The sequence below is a fragment of the Schistocerca cancellata genome, chromosome 1, assembly GCF_023864275.1.
Source record: "Schistocerca cancellata isolate TAMUIC-IGC-003103 chromosome 1, iqSchCanc2.1, whole genome shotgun sequence".
Classification (NCBI taxonomy): domain Eukaryota; kingdom Metazoa; phylum Arthropoda; class Insecta; order Orthoptera; family Acrididae; genus Schistocerca; species Schistocerca cancellata.
This window is the reverse complement of record NC_064626.1, coordinates 803,117,433-803,141,348: the sequence shown is the minus strand read 5'-3', so window position 1 is coordinate 803,141,348 and position 23,916 is coordinate 803,117,433. Positions and strand designations below refer to the sequence as shown.

The following is a 23,916-nucleotide window of genomic DNA, read 5'->3' as shown; positions in this document are numbered from 1 at the left end:
AAGAGACATTATTACAGTGTAACATGAAAACAATAATAGATGTACCTACAAGAGCGATTGACCATAGCCAGACCATCATTGACAACATAATCACAAATATTTAAAATAGTAAATGTGAAGCAAAAGTTCTAGAGACAGCAATCTCTGACCATCATGGGTTAATAATTCAAATCCACATAAATAGGAGCTCAAAAATGGAAGAAATGCAAGATAAGAAAGAAGTCAGTATTATCAATGTAGAAAACATGAATATTTTCAAAACAACACTGAGGAAAGAAGAATGGACCAAAACAATGCAAGCACAAGGTACAAATGAAAAGTATGATGCATTTCTTAACATACTAGTGCCTCACTTTCATGTAGTCTTCCCCAAAGTAGTCTATCAGAAAAAGCAGGGTCACAGCAAGAAATGGATTACAAAAGAAATAATTGAACTCAGGATTGTAATGAAGAAACTCAGACAAATAGGGAATATAGAGGCATATAAACAGTATCAGAAGACGTACAGGCAATTAATAAGAGAAACAAAGCCATTTCAATAAACAGATCCATAACAAATTCAAATCAAAAAAGTAAAACAATATTGGATATAATCAACAATGAAAGATATAGCCAAAAAAGTGTAAAAAACAGCAATTCTATTAAGTCAATTAGAACTGATGACAACATAGTTACAGATGGAACAATATATGAAACAACAATTTTATAGGTGCTGTATAAAAGTTAAAAGGGGAAAAACATCATCAGTGGTCGAAGCAAGCTTAAACACTTGGCCAACCATCCCACTCAATGTTCCTGAAACCAGAGACAAAAAAAAAGAATACATAAAAATAATACAGAAATTAAAACCCAAAAAGTCTGCAGGAGATGATGAAGTATGAAATTATTTATTAAAACATGTGAATGAAGAAATAATCAAACCTCTTTTGGATATTGCCAACTGCTCATTTAGAGAATGAGTATTCCCATAAAAATTAAAAGTAAGCAAAGTAGTTCCAGTCTTTAAGAAATCAGAGATATTAAGTACAGAGTGCCTCAAGGATCTGTTCTTAGCCCACTTCTGTTCAACCTGTTTGTAAACAATATTGAAGTCAGTGAGAAAGATAAAAAAATACTATATGCAGATGAAGTGACACTGATGAATGTAGAAAATGATCTTGAAACACTGGAAAGAAGTGCATTTATATCAATAAATATCACAGTACAGTGGCTTATACAAAATGACTTAATTTTAAATCTAAAAAAGACAATGTTCTTCATAAATAAAGAAAAGGATGAACACATAGATATATTCATAGATGAAACAAGACTGGAAGAAGTTACCATTATTAAATTTTTGGGGGTTACTGTTGACAGTAAGCACTCCAATATTTGTTCTGAAACAGCTTGCATATTATGCCAACAAGGAGCTTCTATATACAGTGTACCATGCTCTATTTGAGCCATACCTACAATATGGAATTACTGTTTGGGGAAGTTCCAGCAGCAAAAATACAAAAAGAATATTTGCATTGCAAGAAAAAGCAGTTAGGACCATTTTGAACAAGAAACAAAGAAATTCATGCAGAACTGTTTTCAGTAGCCTAAAAATACTGGCATTTCCTTCTCCACACACTTACAACACAATAATATAATTAATAAAAGGAAATGCAGTACTAGAAAGAAATGCAAACTTTCACACATATGAAACAAGAAATAAAGGCCAACTAAGAAGTATATAACACTGACTGAGAGTTGCTGAAAAAGCTCCTCGACACTCGGGTGTCAAACTCATATAGTGCCTTCCAAAGAGTTTACAGGAAAATGTGAGCAAAAAGACATTCCAAAAACTTATAAAAGATTATTTAATGGAAAAAGAATTTTACAGTGTAGAAGAGTATATGCATCAATGAACAAAAAATGCTACTACTACTGTTATAGAGGTATTGTAACTAATTGAAAATATTTGTATCATCGCGAAGTAGGGGAGGTAGTGTCACAGACATGATGCGTCAACTGGAGTGGCAATCATTAAAACAAATGCGTTTTTCGTTGCGACGGGATCTTCTCATGAAATTTCAATCACCAGTTTTCTCCTCCAATTGCAAAAACATTCTGTTGGCACCCACCTACATAGGGAGAAATGATCATCATGATAAAATAAGAGAAATCAGCACTTGCACAGAAAAATTTAAGTGCTCTTTTTTCCCGCGTGCCATTCGATAGTGGAACGGTAGAGGAACAGCTTGAGGGTGGTTCATTGAACCCTCTGCCAGGCACTTTATTGTGACTAGCAGAGTAATCATGTAGATGTAGATATTATGATATGTAAATAACTTGAGAACACGAATATTGAGAAAAAATGTAAATATGAGTGTAATGTAGTATGTAAATAATTTTCAGGACCTAAAAAATGGGTGAAAAATGAATGCAACTTTATTATAAGTATTGCCACTTTGATGCATTAAATTGTAATAAATGGTTAAATATTGCAAGAAAATACGTTTAAATTGACTTGTCCTATATTCCGAGTACACACTTTGCACAAAACGTAATCAAATGGGACCAAATAAAAATCAATCAATGTTTTATTCAAATTAATCTATACTAAAATCTCTTAAATTATTTACTGTTCCTCCTAGAACTCTTGTACTCTTGCCGATTGATATCTCCAAGTATCTTCCCCATATGAAACCTTCTCTCATGATACGTAATCCATATATGAGGAATGGTTGAATTATTCTCTTTAAAAAATTTTGTCAGTAGGCTTATTTTTCATTCCTTTGCCTTATTCCAGGCACTCCTAATATTTTTTGTTCTCTTACTATTCCTACTACTGAATTCCTGTCCTCTGTTGCAATTAAATTTTTGTTTCCTTTAACACAATAACTTTTTACCTCATCAAATGTTTTTTCCATCTTTTCATCAGCTGTAGAGATAATTGTCATATATTCTTATAGTACTGTGGTAACTCATGTCTTTGTGTTTGTGTTAGCCATGACGATCTGTTCACTATGCTAGTCATACTACTTTAATTTCATTCTTATTTTCTTGTTCACTGTTGGATCTACTACTGCAATTCCCTTATCTGATTTTATAAAACTGTTCTTTCTGCCACCACACTTCAATAATTACCATTGTAATTAAATATAACCTATTCATTTCTCTTTCCTTACTCTGTAAAGTGAACCTTTGATGATTTGTAGCCCACTGATGACAGTTTTTTAGAGCTATAATGCCAGCTCACCAAATGTTGTTTCATCAATAAAGAGTACCAATAACAGAAATTCGATGTTGGTTGTGTGGTACAACCAGCAACAAATTATTTCTCATAGACGAAAATACGCTATCAGTTATCCATGCAATAATTGCAGTGGTAGGTATATTATCATTTTAGGACTCCAACATTCCAACACTCCAATTCCTCCAATGCAGATTTATTTTTCCTGATGACAAATCTGCCATTATCAAGGCTTATCATGTACAATTCATTCTGTTGTATACTATGTTCCCTGCCATTGCAGCCTGTTCCACAGTACAGGACTTTCTCTCTGTGGTTGTTCATCCTTACAGTCAGTTAAATGTGTTGATAAACAGAGGTTTGCAACTGTTAGACATCAGTTCACTGCACAGGTAATTCTCCCTTTACTGGATTACACAATATGAGCTATGAAGCTGTAATGTATTGTGTCAGGAGGATATGTAGGAGATATTTAGCATTAGGGGCCATCACAAAGGTACTGACCATGTGCTAAAGAAATTAATATTAGGTTTAACACTTACAATAGTATCTTATTTGTATTTATCAAATTGTTATGATAAAAATATATCTGCTTGACATGAATTTCATCTCCTTTACTTGTCAGACATTTTATAATGAATACATGTAGACAATTTGTTTTCCATAACTCAATGGCATAAACTACCTGTTCATTACTTATCTGTATACATCTTTCATTTCATAAACAATTAACAGAATATAGGGTAGTCAAATATCAAATACTCATATTTACCTACCAAGTGTAGCCTTTTTTCTTTTTCTTCTTCAAAAATTCCATTCAACATATTAATATAATGCTTCATCCACACACACACCTCTCTCTCTCTCTCTCTCTCTCTCTCTGTGTGTGTGTGTGTGTGTGTGTGTGTGTGTGTGTGTGTGTGTATGTATGTGTGTGTGTGTGTGTGTGTGTGTCCTGGATGGACATAGGGATTGTGTGAAGAGGGTTTGGGAGTGGGTAGTTAGTGGCTTGGAGGTAGGGAGCAAGTTTGCTAACTAGGAATGTGGGAGGGTGGGGTGGCAGGTGCATGGTGTGCTCATGCAAGTACTTCAACACTTGTGTTCTCATGCATTTGACTCATTAATGTTCTCAGTCTATATTCTTAATGTCTTTGTAAAGAATTGTTTGTGGTAATGTAACTCTGTACTGTTGTCTGCTTTTAAGTGAGAGAAGAGAAGTACTAGTTACAACAATTAAGAATTCTTAAAATAATAAGTTTCTTGAAGAAGTCTCTGCAAGATGTAGTATTAATACCAGATGTAATTCTTATTATAAGCTTCTGTATTTTGATAAGTTACCCCTGGAAGTTGATTTTTCTCAGAAAATGTTTCTAAAGTTGATTAGTTAATGAAAATATACAGATTAAACTATTTCCTTCATTTTGAATCCCCTAAAGCAAAACTCATCCATACTGAAACATAAGGAGTTAGGCCTCTTCATTAATTCTAAGGTATTGTTTTTCACTTCAAGCTATGGTCTACCTGCAGTTCCAAAATCTGAGCACTACTTACTTCTTGCATCCCATAACCATAACTGTTGGTATTCTATGAGAATAATGTCTTGACAACATTATAATTTCAATAAATGCAGTATTTTCAGCTGTATGCAATTACTCTTCCATAAGAAATAATTACAGATTAGGAAAGACCACTTGAGTGTAATAGAAGGAAAGAAAACTGTGGTGATGAGTATTTTAAATGAATCTTCATGAAATGGACAGTGAAATTATTGCCGTGAATGTTGTAAACATTTGTGCTAGTAACTACAAAAATGCTCTTTCTTTCCACAGGTTAAAGGATGAGTTTGTCATAATAGCCAATGAAGGTGAACATGGCAACATATTAGTACTTATGCCTCCACTATGTCTGTCTGTTGATGATGTCAGTTACATAGTCAGCAAACTGGACAAAATCCTTACAGAGGTTGAAGTTGTGGATAGTCATGCCATATATAGTATCCTCAGCAATTCTCTTCCAGACAGGTAGGAAGTATACATTGAGATAATGAAGACTGCAATTTAGTATAGTATTTGATAAGTAAGCTGTTGCCAATGCTCGTGTGTGATGATACTGTAATGACAATTGTTACTAAATTTGCAAATGACAATTAAATGTTACTTTTTTGAAATTATCTTGTATGTTAGTGTGTGTTACATAGATGCAAGTGGCAGGTATTTTTTTTTTAACTAGAGTACACACACACACACACACACACACACACACACACACACACACACACACACACACACACACGAAACAGACACCTCTGACCTCTGCTCATGTTACAAAACATATTCTAAGTGGCCGACATAGGGTGCAATGCTCGTGTGTGATGTTATTGCAGTGACAATTATTACTAAATTTGCAAATGACAATTGAATATTACTTTTTAAAAATTATCATTTATGTTACCATGTGTTACATAGATTGAAGTGGCAGGTATTCTGTCACATGGGTACTAGAATTGTGTCCCAAATTTGACAGCAAAGTCATTAGTGCAGTCCAGTGCCTAACACTGAAAGCAGATTATTACACAAAGACATCGAAGTGAAAATGTGGGTGGAAATGAACTGCCTCCCAAATGAAGAATACTCCTACAGGAGGAATTTCTTTACATTACTTAAGGGATCAAACTTCAGGAGATGATTCTTCTCCTGGTGAGAAAGGAATAAAAAATTGATAGTGACATATATCCAGAAATGGATGGTGAGTGTACAATAAAGGAATTAGAATTGGGACATTACAATTCACATTACATGATATTGATTTTGCCCATGTTACAAAAAATATGCAAAGTGTCCAACATAGGGTGCAAAGCAAGTGTTTTCACATTGCATTATGGATTGCCTCACTCTTTTGAATGATCCAGGCTGTAGCTGAATGGTGTAACAGACTACACAACTATGCTGTTCAAGTGTTTGCACATCAGCAACTAGTTCAGCATATACAATAGTTTTCCAGAAGCCCCCCACAAGCAACGTTCAAGGGGGACCAAAGTGGACAAGCAAAGGGGCCTCCTAGTCCTATCCGTTGACTGGGTATAATGTTATTGAGGTGTTGATGAACAGTGATACAGAAATGGGCTGGAAATCCATCTTTATTGACCAGATTACTTCTTGTCTTGTTATAGCCCCATCAAGCAAAAGAGGCAGAATTTTCTATAGGAATTCTTCATGTGTATGTCCATTAGGTGGTGCAGCAAAACAAATTGTCCGAGTAAGGGGTTACCAACAATCCCTGTTAAAACTTTTGTGTTAAATTGTTGCTGATGAGATGATTCAACCAGCCCTTGTGGTTTTTCTGTAGCCTATTGATGATGATCGTGTAGGGTTTGTATTGTATTGTATTGTATTGTATTTATTGGTCCAGTAAATCTTACATGTACAGTACAGCACATCAGATATTGGACAGGTCAAAGTATATCTTACAATTAAAACACTTTAGAAACTAGAAAATTATGTTCACAAAATTTTACAGCACTTCATATACTGGGCAAGTCAATGTGTAAGTTATAATTAAACCACATTAGAAACTTGAAGTTTACAACTGAACACATGTATAAGCCAATATTAACGATTAAAGTATTTGCATGATCCTCTCTTAAGCTCTAAGGATTTTTGAGGAACTCTTCTACACTATGAACTGACATGTACACTAGAGAATTACATTCACAGAATTTTACTTCATATACTGGGCAAGTCGCTATACAACTTATACTTGAACCTCATTTTAAACTTGAGAATTACATCTGAATGTATTTATAGGCCAATATTAATGGTTACAGTATTTGCATAATCATCACTTAGACTCTCGAGGATTTTGGAGGAACTCTTCCACACTATAAAAGCAATGTGTCAACAGATATTCTTTTAATGCTGCTTTAAAATTTTTACATCTGTCATTACTTTAATTTCTCTTGGCAATTTATTGTAGATAATTTTTCCATGGTGTAATGTTCCTTTTTGGCACAAACTGGTTTTTGTATGGAGTACATGAAAGTCAGTTTTCTGTCTTGTATTATGATGATGAACATTTTCATTTTTGGGGAGGATACTAGGATTTGTTATTGTATATTTCTTTATAAACATTGCACTTTCAAATAGGAAAATACATGGAAGGGGAAGAATCCCCATCCTTTTAAATAATGGTCTACATGGTTTGTTCCTTTTTATTCCAGCCATGATTCTCACTATTCTTTTTTGCATCCTGAATAGTTTTAGGCAGGATGGCGAATTACCCCAAAAAGTGATCCCATATTTTAGGACAGAATGTATATTAGAATAGTAAACTGTCATTAGACAGTCCTTATGACAGCAGTTTTCTAGCACTCTCATTAAATAACACATGGTACTTAGCTTCTTTAATATGTTGTCAATGTGAGTTTCCCATCTAAGATTATCCTGTAGCCAGATCCCCAGAAATTTTGTATTAGGCACACTTGCAATATCCGTGTCTGACATCTGAATTCTTATATCCTCTTCAATGTTTCTCTTGATATTATGAAAATTTAATGCTACTGTTTTGCTTTTATTTATTATTAGTTTGTTTTGGTTGAACCAGTTTACAACATTTGTTAATGCCTTAGACAGTCTTGTCTGTAGTATCTCTGCAGTCTTCCCGCTGACTAATATGCTTGTGTCATCTGCAAACTGGATAGTGCTATGGTACTGGTTGGCTGATGTTAGGTCATTTATATATATCAAAAATAGGATGGGGCCAAGTACCGAGCCCTGCGGTACTCCATATTTTACTGCTTTGTAATCAGAATAATGTCTTGTTGATTTATTTTCTTTGTGAAAATGTATTTCTACTACTTGCTTGCGGTCAGTAAGATATGATCTAAGCCAGCTGTTAGGCATACCTCTGATACCAATTCTTTCAAGCTTCTGCAGCAATAGAGTGTGGTCTATGATGTCAAAAGCCTTAGACAGATCAAGGCATATGCCAGTTACTTTTTGTCCACTATCAATTTTTTCAAGTACTTCACCCAGAAATTCATATATTGCTGTTTCTGTTGATCGGCCTTTCCGGAAGCCATGTTGGGTTGTGGATAATATTTTGCACTTTTCTAGAAAATCTAGCAACCTCTTATGAAAAATTTTTTCTAGTATTTTAGAAAATGTAGATAACAAGGCAATAGGTCTATAATTGGCTATGTCTTCTTTCTTACCCTTTTTGAACAGTGGTTTTAGTTTCACTGTCTTTAAGCAGGAAGGAAAGACTCCATTTGTTAATGAATGCCATCTCTACCAAGTGTCGTTTCATCCATGAGAGTACTGATGACAGACATCCAATAACAAAGGTGGTGTGTTGCAGCAACCAGTGACAAAGCTTTTCTCATGGAGGGAAATTTACTCTCAGTTATTACTGCACCTGTTGCAAATTATGGATAGCTTCAGTTTTCATGCAGGGGTGCACGACACCAGGATATGTATCTGGAGCATGTATTGTGTTTGGTCTCTATATCCTGTAGAAACCATTGTTCAAGAGCTGGTGTACATACATCCCATGGCTGCTTAGATTGTTCATTTCTCTGAAAGGACTCATGCTCACACAAATGTCAAAAATTGGGTGTGAAGGTTTTGTGAGTTGTATGGCACTGTCTATCAGGGAAAGTGGCTTTGTAAATCTGTATGGTCTCTCTGACATTTCCATATGCTTTATAACAGACAAAAACCATCTCTTCAGGCCCCTGGAGAGAATAAAATTTCCTTGTGCTTGAGTTTATCTGCAGTCACATAAACTGCAACATGGAGAATAATGATGTTCATCAGTGCTATCCATGTTGACAAGTATACACTAACTAAATAATAAATTAACACCAAGTAATATGTTAACATATTTTCCCAACAGTAATTGCTTTATTACAGACTCACCATTCATTTCTGGATGTATGTTGATATGAATTTTTTTGTTCCTTTTGAAGTTTTTCACCTTATTCAATACTGACCCTGTATATTTTGAATGTCATAGTGTAGTGGAAATATTTTGTTAGCATGACTTCTTCTGTAATTAAAAATTTAATTACAAATATTAGTATGAGCATGGAACCAAACCTGGACTTTTATGATGCAGCTAGTGATTCTAACTACTACACCAGGCTAAATGATGCATAGGGTGTCACTTCTTCTCCTGTGAAAACAGTGACCTGCTACTTATGAGACTTTTACAGAGCCAAATGCGGCTTTCTGGTTCTAGTTCTTGTGAAAGATTCATAGGATGCTGAGTAGTACCTAAGTGTATGACTTTCTCTATTATTGTGTTAAACAGTAGTGGCATCGACTTCTAAAATGTCTGTGTGTATGTCAAACTCCCTTGATGGTTGTCCCTAGTGTTTCACCTCTGCTCATGTCTCTGATAACTACGCTATCCAACTTTATTGGTACATTATTTTACCTTCATATGTTATACAGTCTTAGCCTGTTGACACTATCATGTTTCATGTAATAATCTATAAATATTGCCTAAATTATTCTTTTATACTCTCAGTGTTTCCCCAGCATTTGCTTCATTGTAAGTATTACACTACCAATGTGAAACCCTTCCAAATAATATGGAAGTACCTGTTCAGTCAACAGGTTAATGAAAGGAGTATGTGTGGCAGATCTTGCAGTTCATTTTGCTACTCTTCTTCTGCACTGGGATAATTACACATGATTTCCAATCTTCTAAAATTTTGTTACACCTCCATGTTGACTGAATGAGGCTATAGTTCTCCCTGCAGCATTTTCCCTCCTGCCTTCAACATATTTACAGTTGTTCTGTCCTAACTGAGGATCTTTCAATATTCTTTCTTCCAGTCACTTCTCACACACCTTTCTCAGTGACTACAAACTCAATTTCCATCTCGTATCTACGCTCAAAATTCATGAAACTGTTATTTGTGCATTCAGCAGTCTCTCAAAAGCTTTATACCCTCTTTCCAGTATCTTCTCCTTGCTTGTGAGCATCTGTCTCAGTTGTTAATGATCTGTGCCTCTCTCTTGTATCCATCCTATTTTTCATCTTATGTTCTGGAACATTTGTGAACTGTTATTCTCATTACTCATTCTCTCTATTTTCTCTATCATGTTCAATACAAATTTCATTTCTTAATATGTAAAATCTTAGCTGCTAGCTTTGTTCTATTCTTGGATACTTTCTTTTCGCTCTCACATTGATTGTCTTGCATATACAGGTCTCTTACTTTCCACATGGCTTTCATAGTCCTCCCACATGCCACTTGGAACCGTGTCCTCTTTTGTCTTTGAGTTTTCTTCTAATATTTCATCTGTTGCCCCTAACACAATTGCTAGTGCATCTGCCCATTTACCACTGATGTTCTTGTCCTTTTCCTTTAAGTCTTGTGTACAGATTTGAAGCTATTTCTAGCACTGTTGGCTCACTTCTGGATGCCTTTGCCTTACTGTATAAAATTATTTTGTGATGTGGTAAATTCAGTCTTCTGTAGCACATCTCTGGCTACATCCTACAAATAACTAGGATATAGTCTGCATCAGCATTTCCTCACATCAATAACATTTTTCTCATGACTCCCTTCTGTTGGAATTTGGTCTGTTTGTATGGTTCTGAAGCCCTCAGGTGATTTAAATGGATACCTTTGTGTAGGAACATAATTATGGTAACAAGAAGTTTCTAGTTTGCTGTAAAACTGGTCAACTGCAGTCCATTTTCATTTATTTAGCATATATAGGATTTTCCTCCATATTGTGTGTCTATAGATCATTCCTTATCCTTGCTTGACATTGAATTTATCCAACATTTTTAATTTACCCAATATTTTTTCACTTCCATGCTGCTGGTGTTTATCATAGAGTTGACTAGCTTCCACCAAAATCAATCTGATCCTCATCACTGACTTTGCTTAGTACATGTGCATTCACCCACATGATGTTTTGTTATCTGACCATGACACAATAAATATGCATAAACATATCACTCCAAAAGAAAAGGTATCAAAAATGAAGCCTAAATGAACAAAAATGTAATAGCCTTAGGAAAGAAGATGCTGGGAAAAAAATCTTCATAGCATCATAAAGTGACATATTTTATAAATGTCTTTTCTTGCTATCTATCTTTTCTTACTATCTCAATATAATATGCCCAGTAAAAAGACTAATACCAAACTCGCCAATAAAAACAAAATGGATAATGAAGGATGTCTTGGTTTCTAGGAACAAGATAAAAAGGCTTGCTGGCCTATCGCAGATTCAATTTGTACAAAATCAAACCCACAGGAACATACCAATAAACATTATATGATCAGCAAAACAAACTATAACAGAACTGAATATCATCATAAAGCACTTCAATTACTATTTTGCCCCATCAGGCAAAAAACTAAGGGGGAAAAAGACAAATACTAAATACAGGGGTAGAGGAAAAGAACTGGTGAGGTTTAGGAAATGTGGAGAGTTTGGAAAAGGCATCAGGACCCTAAATCAGGAAAGACTTACTGAACAGGATTAGAAGGAAAGATTGATTGTTGAGGACTGCACTGGATGAGTCTACCTTTTCCTTGCATTGTTAAAAGAGAGTTATGAAAGGCATAGTTACTGTGAAGAAATGCTGAGAGCAATGAAATTAACATAAATTAAGGTCAGATGTGTAGCCAAAACCAGACATGTTGTAATGCCAGTTTCCATCTGCAGAGTTCTGAGAAACTGGTGTCTGGGGGAAGAATCCAGATGGACATGTAGTGAAACAGGCACTGAGGTCATGACTATCATGTTGTAGAACATGCTGAACAACAGGATATTGTGTGTTGCAGCATACATCCTCTGCCTACACCCATTCATCCTAACTGATAACTTGGTGGTAGTCATGCTGATGTAAAAGGCATTACAAAATGTCCTCTGTTCTTGCCATCCACCTGGCCTACATTTACATTAATTTCTTCAGTCTCAGCATTTCTTCACAGTAACTATACCTCTTTCCACTCCCTTTAAGTGTTCTATATCTTCCATTTTCTGACTTTCCTATTTTTCTCTAGGGACTGATGACCTTAGTAGTCAAGTCCCATAAGATTTCACACACACTATTTTTCTCTGCTCCCCTTTCATCTCTATCACATACAATGCACTTAGCTTTCCACTCTTATTAACTCATGCACAATTGCTGGAATATCATCTACATAAATTAAATACTGTATTCATGAGCCCAAGAATCCTCTTAAGCAACTAATCAACACATCATTCCTGGAAGGAATTTTTCCAAACTGCTCAAAGACAATATTGATAAAACCAATACTAAAATGGAAAATGAATACAAACCACAAAATTATAGACCCATAGCTCCTCTACCAGTCTTCAAAAATATCTGCATGAGCTTTTGCACAACAACTCATTGCATTTCTGATGAAATATGAATTAATGAACAATAACCAGTTTGGCTTCAAGAAAGATAAATGCACCATATATGCTGGCATAGAACTCAACAGTCTTGATGGATCCAACATAGGCATTGACTGTGTAGACCACAAAACTTCAGTAGAAATATTAGGAGTATGTGGTATAAGCAGCCATGCAAGAGACTGGATCATATCATACCTGAAAAACAGTGGCCAATATAAGGAAATTACAAAAATGACAGGATAGAAAATAAGATATGAAGTGATAATTCTACATGTCACTGTCCCACAAGTTTCCACTCTTGTCCTATTACTTTTTACTTTATATGCAAAACACATCCTACACATTATCAGTTATGGTAATTTTGTAACTCATCCAGATGACACATATGTAATGTTCAAGAATAAAGACACAGAAAATCTGGAAATAATAGTCAACTTAGAAGTAAATACTGCTATATAAAGATTTACTGAATGAAATTTGCATAACAACAATATTAAAACACTTCATCTAAATTTAAAACTGAAAAACCAACACAATGAAGATATCACCACTGGTATAGATGAGTACATAGTAGAGAACTCCAAATACACAAAATACCTTGGAATAATAATTGATGAAAATATAAACTGTAATAAGCACATAGAATATATATTTGGAAAACTCAGCTTGAACCTAAATGTGCTGCACAAACTGAGCTACCTAAAAGACACAAATACTATGAAAATGATATACTGTGAACTAACAAAATCAAGCAATGGGATCTCCAGGCCAGAATACCAACAATGTAAGGAAAAGATGGATTGCTACTTACCATAAAGAAGACACATAAAGTTGTTGACAGGCACAGTTAAAAGCATTCACACACACACACACACACACACACACACACACAGAAGCTAAAGAAGACACGTCAAGTTGTAGACAGGCACAGTTAAAAGGGCACACACACACACACACACAAAAAAACTGCAGCATCTTGGGCTGGAATGAAATGAAACTATCACATGGGATGCAAGCAACAGTCTGGAGGGGCAGAGGAAGGGAAGGGATAGTAGTGTATGGGTGGGAAGAAAGACGAACACTGTCTGGTGGAGTGTGCAGGGACTAGAATGCCAACAGGTGAAGCATTAGGAAGGTGTGGGGCAGGGATGCGGGGTAAAAAGGAGCAAAAAACGAGAAGATTGGGGAAAGATGGGCAGATGTGTTGGCAGAGGGCTGCAAACAAACAGGATGTGAGCTTAGAATGGGGAGGAGATGATAGGTCAGAGGAGGTGGAAACTGTTGCGTAGAAGATGTAGGGATAGTATGTTACCATAGTTTGAGACTGGGATACTTACAGAAGTGGAGAATGTGTTCTAAGGATAACCCCCATCAGTGCAGTTCAGCATTCATGATCACTTTTTCATTTACGCAGTGAGCATATTATAAGATAAAGAGCAGAGGTCCTAGTACTGAACCCTGAGCTACTCCATATTTTACATGCTGAAAATCAGAGTAGACATTTCTCTCTGTATTTCCAGATTTTATGTTTTATTTCAACACTATAGCCTGTTTTCAAAAAAAGGTTTTTATTATTTCAGCAGCTTTCCCACTTATGTCATGGCAGTCCAGTCTTTGTAGAAGAGTTTTATGGTAGACACAGTCAAAAGCTTTTAAAAGGTCTAAATATACATTAGATACTTTCTTTTGATGGTCCAATGCCTCACTGATGTGTGTTATGAAGTTTGTCACAGCAGTCTTGGTGAATCTTCCCTTTCTAAATTCATATTGTGCCTCATTTAAGATGTTATGCTTCTCTGTGAAGTTTATGAACCTATCTTTCACTACTACTGTTTTAGATGGAACAGGTGTGATTGTTATGGGCCTATAGTTTCCAGGCTCTCCTTTATCCCCTCCTTTGAATACTGGAACAACATTACTCATCTTTAAACATTTTAGGAATATTCCTTGCTTTGTTACTAAATTTATCAGGAATACTCAAGGCTTAGCAAGATCTCTAGCACATTGTTTGACTATTTTTGCTGAGATGCCATCCAGACCTTCTGTATTTTTATTTTTTAGTGCTCCAGTTTTAGAAGTTTCACCTTTATAGCTATATAGTACTGGTTGAAAATATTGTACACTTGTTTTGGATTGTTCACTTCTTTCCCTTCCCTTTTCAATGCTATATTTGTATCTTTCAAGGCTTGTGATTCTTTTCTGTTTTCATTTATATAGTTCCACACTGTTTTAAAGTTGTTAGAAGAAGATTGTATTTCAGATTTTTGGTGGCTGGCCTTTGCTTCTCTTATCATCCTAGTGTATGCCTTCTTCTTACACTTATAAGCCTCATGACCAACTTGACCTTTTCCTTTCTGATATGTTTCAAAGAGTTCAATTGGTTCATCTCTCACTTTTTTAATTTCTGTGGTGAATCATTTTTTGTTTGGTTTATGCCTAATAGTTCTGCATATGTACACCACAGGAAGATTACCAGCTCTTTATTACACTGTCCTCTATGTACAAGGTGCTATCCAAAATTTTCAGGTCTGGTGCTACCATCTTTTGAAAACCTTACCTTTGGACTAATGGTCACCATCACCCTTGAAGTAGTTCCCATCCACACGTACGCACTGATCCCAGCGCTTCTGCCACTGGTCAAATGTTTTCTGGAAGTCCTGTTCTTTGAGGGTGTTTATCACTGCCAGCAATGCTTCTTGAATCCTCTCTACAGTGTCGAACCAATGGCCTTTCAACTTGAGTTTCAGTTTTGGGAATAGCGCGAAGTCGCTAGGTGCCAGATCTGGTGAGTACAGGGTACAACCGCTGTGTTGTTTTTTGCCAAAAAGGTCCTGGTGAGCAAGGGTGTGTGACAGGGTGTGTTGTCATGATGCAGCAGCCAGTTCCCTTGATGCCAAAATTCGGGCCATCACCACCACACGTTTTCACAGAGCCATCACAAAAAGTCACAGTAGTATGTGGGATGGTTGGGTGGGATGAATTCGTTGTGCACAATTCCCTTGGTATCAAAGAAAATGGTGATCATACTCTTCATTTTGCTCTTCACCAGTCTCGCTTTTTTGGGTCTTGGAGAGCCCAGGCTCTTCCACTGAGATGATTGTTGCTTTGTCTCTGGGTCATAACCATAAATCCAGCTCTGGTGATAACCCATGACAAGAAGGTTGGATCATCAGATGCGGTCTGATGAAGATTCGTGCACACTTCAACCGCTGTGCCTTCTGATCAGCAGTCAAGATCCTTGGCACAAATTTTGCGGTGACACGATGCATCCCCAATTCATCAGTCAAAATTCGTTGACGTGTCCCATAACCAATACCCACTTCATCTGCAAGGTCTTGAATGGTTCGACTTCAATCCGACGGAACCAATTGTTGAAGTTTGGCAACAATGTCTGGCGTTGTGCGGCTAACAGGCCTTCCACTGTGAGCATCATCTTCGACATCTGTACGGCTGGCCCTGAACCAAGCATGCCACTCAAACACATGTGTATGGCTCACGCTCTGTCCCCCAAACATCTGTTAAATAATTGCAAGGGGCTCCATAGCCCTTTCCCCGAGATTCGCACAGAATGTGATACACACGCACTGTTTTGGTCACAGATCCATATTAAAATCACCACACACCAAACACAGAGTATTACAGAAATCAATGTGGACACACAACATGTCCTCCCAACTAAATGCCACTGGCCACTGTGCACACTGACTCATCACATATGCAGCTCTCGCCACCTAGTGGTGCAAAGATCTACTACTCATACTTTTCAGATGGCAGCACCAGTCACGAAAATTTTGGATTCCATCTCGTACATATCATCCCACTTTTAAAAAATTCTAGCCTGTTCAGATTGCTAAGGTTAGTTCATCTAAATTCAGCCACTACATTTTCCTCAGTTTTTATGTGATCTCGTATTTCAGTTGTTTGTCCAAAATGGTCTGCAACAACAGTATTTACAACCTGAACTTTTTGTCTGTCCGTTGGTATATTTGACAGAACATGGTCTATTAATGTGCTAGATGTTTCTGTATGTCTCGTTGGATTTTTTACATGAAACTTGAGACTGTATGTCCTTATAATGTCTTGAAAACTTCTTGTGTAGCCACCAACTTTAAGCATGTCTGTATTTAAGTCACCAGCTATTATTACATAAGTGTATTGCTTGTTAATTTATGCAGTAGCACATCAATTCCTAGTAAAAGTTTTTCAATGCATGAGATAGATGACTGGTATATTCCTAACACAAATGCATCCCCCCACACCCATCCCCACTCCCACTATGAACTTTATTTGTACTGCTGCTGATTCAAAGCAAAATTCTGTACAGTTTGTGATCTTCTGTGGAGTGGAATCCCCTGCTTTGCTGTCTATATATAGTGTTACTCCCCCCCTTATGAACAGTTCTGCAGTAATATGCTACATTTTATATCCGATTAGAATGAAGATCTTTAATTCCTTCTCCTTTAAACCATGCTGTCATTATGAAAATGTTGGACACTGCAGCAGCTAATAACACTTCTGATTCTTCTGATTTGTTGGATGCATACTGAATAGTTTGATGCAGTATTTTTAAATTGGATTTCTGAATCTATTGCTCCACTTGCTATATTGGTTTTGTGTCCTGTTCTTGGTGCTTGACATGGATCCTGGTGTTGCTGCTGCTGCTGTCAGAAGATCTGCTCCTGATGTTTGCACTGCTTTTGCTGTTGATGCTGGAAATACTATTTCCCTGGATACTAATGTGATCACCCCTTATTCTAAAAAAAACTTCTTGCTTGTAATCTAGGGCAATAGGATCCTATTCTTAGCTAAGTTTGTCAAACAGTTCACTTAACTGAGAAACTGGCTTGGCCTTTCCTTTTCTATTTAGGTGAAGGCTGTGGCTTGTGTGATCTTTACGATTCATTTCACTAAGGTCTACCAACTGTATGTAATTGAATTTGTCACACAATTTTTTTATCTCAGAATTGTACAGTTTCACTTGTTACCCCAACAAATGATGCCATATGTCATAAGTGAATGGAAATATCCTAGGTATGCAGCTTTAATCATTTCCAAGTCACAAACAGATGAAACTGAGTGAATGGCAAATGCTGCTGAATTCAGTCTTTAACATAGGTTGTTGATGTGAACTCACTAGTTTAGATTGTGATGATTAATAGTTTTGTGCTACTTTAGTATTCTCAAAATTATTAGTTATCTATAATCTAACAAATTATAGCAATGTATCTTGATTGTGAACTGATTGCAAACTAAACTGATCTCCATTTCTAAAGCAGTTAACATTTTCATAACTGAAACAATCTTTATTAATCAGCTCTTCTGTTGAAGTATTGACTTACAGATGATGTAGACACTATCTTTTGTAAATAATTTTAATTTCCTCTTTTAATTTAAATTTTACTACCGTACATCAAATATTTAAACTTAAAAGCTACATATAAATTATGCAATGCTACTGTCAATAAATGATTCTCATTTATAAAAGTCTTCACTTATGACATATGGCATCATACTTTGGGGTAACCAGTGAAATTTTGCAATTCTGAGCTAAAAAAATTGTGTGGCAAATTCAACTACATACAACTGGTAGACCTTAGTGAAATGAATCGTAAAGATCATACAATCCCCGGTCTGCACCTAAACAGAAAAGGAAAGGCCAAGCCAGTTTCTCAGTTAAGTGAACTGTTTGACAAACCTAGCAAAGAATAGGATCCTATTGCCCTAGATTACAAGCAAGAAGTTTTTTTAGAATAAAGGGTGATGACACTAGTATCCATGGAAATAGGATTTCCAGCATCAACAGTAAAAGCAGTGCAAACATCAGTGTCAAAATGGAAAAATGTGCAAACTGTTGCTAAATCATTAGAAATGGAAATCAGTTTGGGGAATGTTAGCATTGTTTTCATGTGCAACATTGTATTACAATCTGTGTGAGGAGACACAGAGAGCATCACTACCGCTACACAGTACAGGAAAAACAATATCTAATACTGAAACTTTGAGGTGATTTAGCCATTCTGCAAGTTGAGTGAAGCAGTGTTTAACATACTGTCAACAATGAGGTCAGTACAGATGGAGCACAAGTTAACACTGAGGAAGGAAATTATCCATGTTCTTCCAAGGGAACCATCCCATCATTTATCTTATTAAGAGATTTAGGGAAATTATAAAAAACCTAAATCTTGATGGTCAAATAGGACTTCAACCACCACTGTCCCAAATATTAGCCCATGTTAGAATACTGGATTATAGGTTGCTTCTAAAATGAGTGAGAAGATATAGAGGATGTTGCAAGTCTTACAGCTTCAGTACAGACCTTTGCAATAGCTTCAGTGCCTTGGGTATAGCTCACCTGGCCAAAATGTATATGGCAGGTATTACATCTTAATGTTTCTGGTAAGAGGCGCAGTTAATTACAAGATGCATCAAGTCCAAATAAAGCAGTATCCATACTATTCCAGTGATTTGAAATGTGTTGCTTAGGTCTTTTCTTAGGGTAAATTCTTCTGAAACACAGAGTAGTAAAGTAAATATAGTTACACAGCTGAAACAGCTGCTCTTGCAACCCATCATGACCACCTCTCCTGTGACTACCTCTTCATCTCATACCAGTCCTTCACACTTATCCCTGATGTCTTTCTTTATTTGTTATTCCAGTACCTGTCTTCCCCTACAGCTTTTTCTCACTTCAGCACACTCAAGTACCAGAGAAGTTTTAGTTCTAATGGAATCCACAGCAAAAACTAATTATTTGAATGACAGTAACCCACTGCCCTGTTACTTAGGTTAAAATATGCTTTTATTTTGTATTCTTCTCTACTGTGCAGTTTCAGCTGTTAAGCCATTTCCAAGTGTACAGTAAAAAACCATTTGGTCATACATGGTAAAAATACAGTTGGGTGACCACACTTAAATAACATGATACCCAGCTTCTCTAGAACATTTGTAATGTAACATGATGACATTAATTGTTATTAAAACTTGTGCTGACTTGATAGGTCTCTTCTGAAGCTGTCTTTGTAATCAGTCAGTGAATCTGGTCACACTTCCTGAGAGACATAAACTTTCTGTAGTAACACCCATCACTTACCTGGGGTCATAAAATATCTGACAGACAGGAAAGTAAAATTTGAAAGCAAAGTTTCTCCTTGACAGTTTCTTGTATTTCATAGAAGACTTACTGATTCACATTTGTATGTTTAAAAAAAAGTTATAAATGTTCAGCATGTAGCCAATTTACAAATAAATTTTTGATACGGATGTAATATGAGTTCTTTCACATAATTATGATTTATCTAACTAATTGATGCATGGAACATGAAACTAACTATCTAATTAATCTAGAAAACTGGACAGAAAAATTCACCTCTAATTATACCCCGTTTAATTTCCTATAGCCATTTCTGAAGTCTTTGAGATTGTGGCCTAAGACATAATGCCAATGATTTTTTTCTGAACAGAATTTGTTAATTCCCTCTCAGATTACATTTTATAAAATATCATCAATAGAAACAGTGATTCAAACTTCACAATTTAGGCTTGGTAGAGCTAAAGAAGAAAAATTGTTTTGTTGGTATATTCTATGGCATCATCAAAGCATTTCATTGTGTGAACAACAAACTTGTACCAGGCAAACTAATTTATTATGGCATTAATGACATCTCCTTGCATGGCTATAATCTTATATTAACAACAGAAAGTAAAAGGTTGCATTGATAACCTATGTCACATGAATACAAGTAAATTTAGACCAAAGGAAGATAATACATAGTGACCCACACTGAATCCACTCCTGTTCTTGATGCAGTTGAAGATAGGAGTCATTTGTACATGATGTGTGATTGCTTGTGTGAATATGTGTGTGTTTCCTTTCTGAATACAGCTTTAGCTGAAAGCTTAATGAGGAACAGTCTTTTCATTGTACCTGTCTGAAAGTCAGTGTGTCATCTTCACAATGAGCAACAATCTATCCTTTTCATAATATTGTTGCGTAGTGAGTGAGATGTAGCTGGGAATTTTAGTGAAAATGAGAGTTCCAATCTCACAGCTCATGTTAAACAGTCTGATGCAATTTTTGCAACATCTCACAGTAAACATACATACTGATAATATATTCCAGAGGCAAAAATAGAATGAAGTTAGGCCGTGACACTTCTCTGCTAAACTGGAGTGTCAAATTATCTTTAGAGTGGGTATGTGTAGCGGAACTTTTCATGTTCCAGCTGCATGGTGAGGTACCCAAGCAACATTGACGATCAAATTGCCCTGTTAATGGCAAGAGTATTAGAGATGGTGGATTATGTCATGTAGACATAATGGGGTTGTCAGGTTCGGTAGATGCTGCTATGGATTACCTTAGACCAGACATTTCAAGTAACTTCCATAATATGAATTTGACCCTCACTACCTCAACAGAAATAATGTCCATCATAAAATCTTTAAAATCAAAAACATCTAGTGGGTATGATGAAATATCAACAAAGTTAATTAAAGAATGTGATTCTGAGCTAAGTAACATATTAAGCTATCTGTGTAACCAGTCGTTTATCAGTGGAATATTTCCTGAATGGCTGAAATATGCTGAAGTTAAGCCACTGTTTAAGAACGGAGATAAAGAAATCGCATCAAATTTCCGTCCAATTTCACTGTTGCCAGCATTCTCAAAAATTTTCGAAAAAGTAATGTACAGTCGTCTTTATAACCATCTTATCTCAAATAACATACTGTCAAAGTCACAGTTTGGATTTCTAAAAGGTTCTGATATTGAGAAGGCTATCTACACTTACAGTGAAAATGTGCTTAATTCATTAGACAAAAAATTGCAGGCAACTGGTATATTTTGTGATCTGTCAAAGGCATTTGACTGTGTAAATCACAATATCCTTTTAAGTAAACTAGAATATTATAGTGTAACAGGAAATGCTGCAAAATGGTTCAAATCTTATATCTCTGGCAGGAAACAAAGGGTGTTATTAGGAAAGAGACATGTATCAAGCTATCAGGCATCATCCAACTGGGAACTAATTACATGTGGGGTCCCACAAGGTTCCATTTTGGGGCCCTTACTTTTTCTTGTGTATATTAATGACCTTTCACCAGTAACGTAACCAGATGCCAAGTTTGTTTTGTTTGCTGATGATACAAACATTGCAATAAATAGCAAATCAAGTGTAGTCTTAGAAAGATCAGCCAATAAAATATTTGTGGACATTAATCACTGGTTCCTAGCCAATTCTTTGTCACTAAACTTTGAAAAAACACACTACATGCAGTTCAGAACTTGTAAGGGGTGTCCCAAGAGTATATATCTAACATACGACGACAAGAAGATAGAAGAAGTGGACAGTGTTAAATTCTTGGGATTACAGCTTGATAATAAATTCAACTGGAAGGAGCACACCACAGAACTGCTGAAGCGTCTTAACAAATCTCTGTTTGCAATGCGAATTTTGTCAGACATAGGGGATATAAAAATGAAAAAGCTGGCATACTATGCTTACTTTCATTCCATAATGTCATATGGGATTATTTTTTGGGGTAATTCATCAAGCCAAGCTAAAGTTTTCCGGGCACAAAAACGTGCAGTAAGAATTATATGTGGTGTGAACTCAAGAACATCCTGCAGAAGCCTGTTTAGGGAACTAGGGATACTAACAACAGCTTCCCAATATATTTATTCCTTAATGAAATTTGTCATTAAAAATATATCACTTTTTCAAACCAACAGCTCAATTCATGGAATCAATACTAGAAATAAGAATAATCTTCACAAGGATTTAAAGTCACTTAGTCTTGTACAAAAAGGTGTGCATTATTCAGGAACACACATTTTCAATAACTTGCCAGCAGCCATAAAAAGCTTAACAACCAATGAAATTCAGTTTAAGAGAAGCCTAAAGGATTTATTGGTGGCCAACTCCTTCTACTCCATTGATGAATTTCTTAGTAAAACCAACTGATTTGTATATAAGTACAACATAATTTCTGCACAATTTCAGTGCAGTAATGTGTTCACTGAAAATTTGTGTGTGTGTGTGTGTGTGTGTGTGTGTGTGTGTGTAAGCGTGTAAGTATAATCTAACTTCTGCACCATTTCAGTGCAGTAATGTGTTCATTGTAAATAAGTATTACAGTAGTTGTATTACATGTTTATTACCTTATAAATAAATAAAAAACTTTTTTATTTTAAATTCAGTGCATTAGTATTTGTAAAATGACTCTTAGTGTTCATTAAAAAATGACGATCATTCCACTTGGGACCTGTGGAATGGTAGACTAGCTTATTTGTTTTAGTTATAAATATCTGTCATGTATTGTTGTTTTTCTGAAATGGTCCACATCCTGGAGGACCTCCTCACTACGGATCAATTGGAATGAAAGTAAATCTAATCTAATCTAATCTAGACATGAATATGGTAGGAAATTTGATGCAGTCTTTCTGAAGGAACCATCCCAGCAATCACATGAAGTGATTTAGGACAACTTGAGATGTGGTGGGATTTGAAATCTGCTCCCACTGAATTTGAGCATAATTTCTTACTACTAAATCTCATCATTTGCATATGTCACTGTATAGTCTACAAAATTGGACAAAAAATTTTGTAACTGAGTGTTGGTGCATTATGGCATTACAAAAGCCATTTATGAAACATCGAAATAGAGATAGATAAATGATGATATTAATGTCTGTACCATTTGTTTCAGCACACAAGCGGAGTATGGAATGAGGTGGCCTGAAGACCAGCTAGAATCTGATAATGAAGACAGTAGTGGCAGCTCCATAAGCAACCACTATGATTCAATGGACTGAAATATATTATTTGCAGTATTTTAATAAGTTATTATAAAATTACATTATGTAGTTTATTTGCCTTCAATACTTAATTCTATCTTCAGGAATCTGCAAATGCCCAAAAAATTGATGTGCATGATCCTACTATATACTGAACAAAACAGACACATTGCTACCATGATATGTAAAACTTTTTTTCTGTTACTGACAGAAATATAATATTTTCCAGCAGCTGTTTTTTATTGTATAATAAATTTTTAATGAAAATAAATTTTTGGTAACCTTGAAATCTACTTTTCATTTATATTATGTAGGAACTCAGTATCCTTAAGTTTGTAGTCATTTTGTTGCTTCTCATCAGTTCAACCACCAAGATATTTTTTGTGAGAGCTTTGTTTTTTAATTTCCTATTAGCTATTAATGAAACATACTTGTTTTTTGTGCAGAATAAAAATCTGCCAAAGAATGGATTTTTCTTTATATCAACAGCAATATACAATAGAGCAGCAGTG

The 23,916-nt window shown here is 35.7% G+C and overlaps 1 protein-coding gene across 2 annotated transcripts in view; it reads left to right on the top strand.

Moving 5' to 3' along the window:
* Positions 1 to 23,693, top strand: part of LOC126187960 (5-phosphohydroxy-L-lysine phospho-lyase-like) — a 320,690-nt gene extending 296,997 nt beyond the window's left edge. Inside the window, exons 10-11 of one of the 2 annotated variants that reach the window (XM_049929343.1) lie at positions 5,050 to 5,241; positions 23,317 to 23,693. In XM_049929343.1, coding sequence (XP_049785300.1) covers positions 5,050 to 5,241; positions 23,317 to 23,422 — 298 coding nt within the window. In that variant the 3' untranslated portion in view covers positions 23,423 to 23,693. Of the gene's footprint in view, positions 1 to 5,049; positions 5,242 to 23,316 lie in introns of those variants that run through there. The other variant, XM_049929351.1, reaches the window with a different exon arrangement.
* The last annotated feature ends 223 nt before the right edge of the window (positions 23,694 to 23,916 follow it).